The sequence below is a fragment of the Centropristis striata genome, chromosome 7 (genome assembly GCF_030273125.1).
Source record: "Centropristis striata isolate RG_2023a ecotype Rhode Island chromosome 7, C.striata_1.0, whole genome shotgun sequence".
NCBI lineage: Eukaryota > Metazoa > Chordata > Actinopteri > Perciformes > Serranidae > Centropristis > Centropristis striata.
The window spans coordinates 2,722,396-2,728,395 of record NC_081523.1 but is presented as its reverse complement, the minus strand read 5'-3'; the positions used below and the strand labels follow the sequence as shown (position 1 = coordinate 2,728,395).

Genomic DNA, 6,000 nt, shown 5'->3' with positions numbered 1-6,000 from the left:
CAGGGGATGCACATTTTTGGGGGGTGCTACCCACACGTTTAGCCCCGTTGCTCATTCCATGAATGCACGATCCTTACAAGCTGTACCTCGTTGTAAAGGTGACTAATCAGGCTTTCCAACAATATACAATTCATCACCAGTTGGTATTATTAGAAGGGCAGTTTTTATTCATCATTGACTTATTTGTATAACAAATGCCTGCCACGGCCACTAGGGGGCGCTTTTGAGGTGGCCCAATATCCAGATTTGTTTGAAACATATTCACCAGCACATCTACCAAATTTCATGCTTTTATCACAAAGTGAACGATTGTTCAGCTAATCCGCCCCACTAATAAAGAAACTGGAAATACATAAACACAAACCTGTAAATTAAACTGCTGCTGATTTAATTACACATCATGTGAAGCAGCATCCATCTGATGCACATTTGATTATTTTTAATATATTTGATTGAGGAAACAAACTAAATTGTTCTGCTGGTATTTCCTTTTTGTTCATCACAATTTGACATTAATCATTCATGTTATTCACCATGTGATCACTACAAAATATCATCTACAGTATGAAGAAGCAGAGTAAGAATTAAAGACTGAATGAAAATAAAACATTGCAACATTTAATAAAACAACATATCTAAAACTGAAATAACTATAACAATAACAATAAAAACCAACAAATAAAAAACAAAACTGATGAAAGATACTAAAAGATTTGATTTTAAAAGTAAATGTTGATAATCAGGATAAATTGTTATTTATAACTTTTGTCACTAAAACACTGAATCTGTTTCTTAAAATCCAAACATTAGAACTGATTTAAACCTGTATGAACGTTTATCACCTGTAATGCAGCTCCAGTATTGAGTTTATATTTACAACTTTTTACTTTAAATGATTCCACTGAGATCTAGATAGATGATGAAATCAGAATAAAGTCTGAACAAACATTAACATTCCTGAACATTACAGAGAAAAATCTGTTGGACAGATTTTGATATCAGCAGTTTTAGCATCACCAGCCTTTCCAAGACTGAAAAATGGGAAGAGTTTCTCAGTGAAAGTGTCTCTGTGAGTGTAGATGTGAGTCATTTTGTCTTCAGGGTCGTAGAAGGACACCTCCCCCCTGTCATAGTCCAGCTGGACTCTGATCCTCTGGAGACTCTTCTTCACTCTGACAGTCTGACCAGATCCATTAGTGTATTTTCCATCACCATGCCATAAACACCAGATTCCATATTTTGGTGAAGCAAATTTCTCTCCCTTCCTGTCAACTGACTCTTTAACCAAACCTATAGTCCAGACAGGATGATCTCCCACCTCCACCTCCCAGCTGTGTTTCCCTGAGCTGAAGCCCTCAGAGCCCAGAACATCTGCACAGTCAGTGAATCTCTCTGGATTATCAGGAAGCTGCTGCTTTGTGTCTCCACGTCTCACACTGGTCAGATCATCAGACAGATAGAGCCTGTAGTATGCAGTGTTTGGGTCCAGAATGAGAGGAGTGAAGTGGACCTTCTCCTTCATCTTCTCCCAGACTCTGAAGGACAGGTTGCCCAGGTGTTTGGCCACATCTATCAGCGCTCCTGAGAGCAGCTGTGGATCTGACAGTGAGCACTGGACTCTGGCTCTGGTCTGAGTGGCTTTATAACTGCTGAGGAATGGCACCTTGTGTTTCTGCAGCTCTTCTTCAACAGCAGAGATACTGTCTGACAGAGAGGAGATCTGCTCCTGAATCCTCTTCATCTCTCTGCTGATAGTCTTCCCCTTCTGCTCCTCTTCCTCCCTCAGAGCTGCCAGTCTGGACTCCTCTTCCTCTTTCAGGAACTGGTGGAGCTTGTTGAACTCTGCTCTGATCTGTCTCTCTGTGGACAACAGCTGCTTCTTGGACTGTTGACTCACTTCATTGTATGTTTTCTCCACTTGTTTGTATTTGTCCCTCTTGTCCTGCAGAGACTGTAAGTCAGATTTCAGCTGGTCCTTCAGGTCACTGACTGCTTGTTCTATAGGAACCACTTTGTGACTCTGGTGGAGAGAAGACTCACAGACAGGACACACAGCTCTGTCTTCATCCTTACAGAACAATCTAGGCTCTTCTGGATGTTTACTACACACCACCTCCAGCTTCTTCTCTTCTTTTTCTGTCTCAGATGATCCAGATTTCTGTCTCCCAGCAAAGGAGTCAGCCAGTCCCTTCAGTGGAAAGTTCACCCAAGGAGGATCCTTTGATGCTTTTCTTTTACACATAGGACAGTTTTTGTTTCTAGTTTGTTCCCAGAATTTCTTCAGGCAGCTTGAACAGAAGCTGTGGTTGCAGCTCAGAGACACAGGATCTCTGAAAGTCTCTGAACACACATGGCAGCTCAGGTAACTTTCAAAAAGAGCTCTTTCAGCCATTTCTGTTGGTATCTAAATTAAAAAGCAAGACTCACCAAGTTACTGCCCCTAGCTGCATTAAATACTCCAAATGTGTGTTTTCCGGCTGAGAGCTCACTCCCTGTTATGGCGTCTCAGCACCGTCAACAATGTGAAAATCTGCTTTCACTTTCTATCACCTGTCACAGGTTCAGGTAATAGCAGGAAATGCTGTAATGTTATTAAGTCACCAGCAGATGGCATCACAATGTTTTCATATGTATCAATGTAACTCTTCATTCAGTACATACAAATGAATTGCTCATGATTCTGCTGAATGAACCGTTTGAATCTTTATTATGAGACTAACAACTGCAAAACACATAAGTGACATATGGAAGTTGAAAATAATCTATCAATGTTCTGTGAGAATCTTCACAATGTTTGATGATTTAAAAATATTATAATTGCAGCTTTCAAAGTGAAACATGACCAGATATTCTACTTTCTTTCTTCTTACAAATCTGTAACAGAGAAACAAGAGCTGTCAACATGAGAGTCGATGAGTTTTTTGATTTTGTTGTAACTCTTCCAACATGGCAGCACGTCTCTTATAACCAGGAGGAAAAGTTTTTCATGTCTCTCTGACATGTCTCTGTTTGTTCACTTGTTTCTATAAATGCAGTGAACTGTCAGAGCTGCAGTGACGGTGATCTGTTTTATGAGTCTGTTCAGAGAGAAAAACTTGTGAATGATGACCTTTGAGCCACAACAGTCAGTGTGAGGTCAGTCACAAAACAAAGAAAAGTGCAGATCTCAAAACTCAAACTCTTTCAGTTCACTGTGTTTTCTAGTAGTTCTTCTAGTTTTCTATTGTTACTTTTAAGTTTACTGTTTATTCTTTCAACCTCACCTGTGAGCCTCCAGCCTCTCCTCCTGTTTCTCCTTCTGCATCTCTACTATCCGTCACCTGACAAAAATATATTGATGCATGACATGAACAGTGTGACAATTTGCGGTGTAACAATCATCAGTTTTGATGATACGGTTATAGAGGAAAAAACTTAGTTTCACAATTATCATGAGTATGGATGTATAGAATCACATTTGTAATCCGAGGTTTTATTGTATTTTTCCCTAAGTCTTTCATTGTTGGTGTCTTTCAACACACATGAAAATAATGAATAAAAATAATCAAAAGTGTATCTGTTTGGCATTAAATATAAGATTTTTTTAAATCTCTGCATTGTTGAGGTTCTACAGTTATAATAATAACTAGAAAATTTCCTCTGGGGGAAATTTTGAAAGGGCCACGGGGGCTACTGCCGGTGTGTGTACACTATGATGAGATTCTTCAGAGATTTATAACTATGCCCTTTAACCTCAAAATGTGTGTGTGTGTGTGTGTGTGTGTGTGTGTGTGTGCAACATGTATCTGGAGGAGTGTGCGCGCATTTGTGTGTGTGTGTGTGTGTGTGTGCAGCGAAAATCGCATAAAGTTACGTGTGTGTGTTTGTGTGTGTGCAAGTGTAATTAAAATCACATAAAGTTACCTGGGTGTGTGTGTGTGTATGTGTGTGTGCGTGTGCGCGCACGTGTTTGAAGCATGTGTATGCATGTGTGAGGAGTGTGCGTGCTTACGCGCATGTGTGTGTGTGTGTGTATCTGTAACTGTAATCACATCAAAAATCAAAGGCAATCAGATCAAAGCAATCAACAGAATTAACTGACACCTGCTAATGTCCCGGAACATTGACAGGCTGGAATTTCTGGCCTCTAACAGAAAGCATTTTTGGAAAAACCATAATACCTATCATTGATCCGACTTCACTTTGAGCGTCCTGAGTTCTTCCTGAACGTCTACATATGTTTTTTTTTTTTTAGAAAAATGAAAAAATAGCTTTGTTAGAGCGATCTAAAAAAACTGTTACATCTCCCTTTTTCCGAAATCTTGCCCCGAGGCCCTAATAATACATTTTTGTTGGTCCTAGTGCCTGACGCTTCTCTTTTGGACGGTAAAAACTGCAGGGGACATGTCCCCTGTGCAGTGGCGGTTCTAGACCAATTTTACTGTGGGGGCCAATGAGGGGCCAGTGTTTAATCAGAGGGGCACATTAGCACATGAAAGAATGGCAAAGATGATATTCAAGCATTCAAAATCTTTGAATGTCTTGAAAAAGACACAAAATGACCAAAAAAGACACAAAATGACCCAAAAAAATACACAAAATAACTAAAACAGATACAAAAAAGAAACATAAATGACACCAATGACAAAAAAAGACACAAAATGACCAAAAAAGACACAAAATAACTAAAAAAGACACAAATGTCCAAAAAAGACACAAAATGACTTACAAAGACATGTAAAGACATGAAAAGGATTAAAAAATGGACAAAATAGCCCCATAAGACTCCATAGAGTTAAATTATTATACAATGTACACATTCTGGGTTTCTTTTGTGTACAATGAGATATTGTTTGAACAAAAAAAAGGTTAGAATAGTTTCATTGTTCATTGTTATAAATTGATCATTTTATTATTAATTTGACACAGGGGCCACAGCAGGGGCCAAAGGCTTCTTCACAGGGGCAGTGGCCCCTGGAGGCCCCTGTGTAGAACCGTGTCCCCCCCCAAAAAAATTATGTCCATGAGCCCCAGCCCGGACCCACCCAGCAGGGTTAGATAATCCGGTCTGGGGCTGTGACCTCAGGATGACGTTCCGCTCCCTGGCCCCGCCCCCATTGATGACGCCCCGTCATGACCCCGCCCCTCTTGATGACGCATCGCCCTGGCCCCGCCCCTCCTGATGCAGCGCCGTGTCTGGCTGCAGTCTGTCTCAGAGACAACCAGAGTCCCTCCCGACCAGGACTAACAACAGCACCAGGACCCGGTTTTATCTCCAGCTCCTCATGCTTTGTGTCAACAACAGACCTTCTGCTGACCAACGGCGGCAAGGTGAGTGTGTTTAATTACATTTTAATGCGGTTATTTAATCAGAGAATGATGAGAAGAGACGCAGGAGGAAAATGTTCCGCTGGGCTGAAAAAATGATGCCTCGGTCGGTCACAACGGGAGAGACGCACCCTGACAGACAACCCATGTTTTCTGCCCCTAACTGTCATGTCTTTAAATAAAACTGTCGTTAAATATTTCAATTTAAAGATGGTTCTAGCTTTGGTTGGTGGCGTTGTGTGTTTTTAACGCAGTTAAATTGTACGGTTAAATTGTGTTGGATGAAAATACAGAATTATTAAATATTAAGCTGTTATTGTTGGTTCATTATAAACAGGGCTGATTTAAGGTGTCATACTAGCGGCCTGCACCTCAATGTTATCACCATATTGACCCGATATCTCCAGAAACAACAGCGTCAAGTTAAAGGAGTGAAACAATATGGCTACCGCTCGAATCTACCAAAATAAAAGCTTGGTGGCAAGCGTTCCCTATTTTTATTTATTTTTTTATTTTATTTAAATGTTACTTACATTTTTTATCTAATAGTAATTGTTTATATCATTATTTGATGATGTTTTTATTTCAAGCATTTCGCCAACACAAATTTCTAACAAAACACAAGTCAAAAAGTGAGATGGATAAGCAAAGAAGTAAAGAAAAAATAGTGTATTCTTTTGTAGAAAATCAGAA

At 39.9% G+C, this 6,000-nt stretch overlaps 2 protein-coding genes across 5 annotated transcripts in view; one reads left to right on the top strand and one right to left on the bottom strand.

Moving 5' to 3' along the window:
* Window positions 1-350: 350 nt before the first annotated feature.
* On the bottom strand, window positions 351-2,405 carry LOC131974247 (nuclear factor 7, brain-like). Its single transcript, XM_059336487.1, has one exon. The coding sequence runs from the start codon at window positions 2,390-2,392 to the stop codon at window positions 965-967; it is 1,428 nt and encodes a 475-aa protein (XP_059192470.1). The 5' UTR covers window positions 2,393-2,405; the 3' UTR covers window positions 351-964.
* A 2,798-nt stretch (window positions 2,406-5,203) lies between these two features.
* The window catches only part of rusc2 (RUN and SH3 domain containing 2), a 78,129-nt gene continuing 77,332 nt past the window's right edge, over window positions 5,204-6,000 (top strand). For all 4 annotated transcript variants that reach the window (XM_059336484.1, XM_059336483.1, XM_059336482.1 and 1 more), the window contains exon 1: window positions 5,204-5,310. The gene's annotated coding sequence lies outside the window, so the exon portion shown is untranslated. The remainder of the gene's footprint in view (window positions 5,311-6,000) is intronic.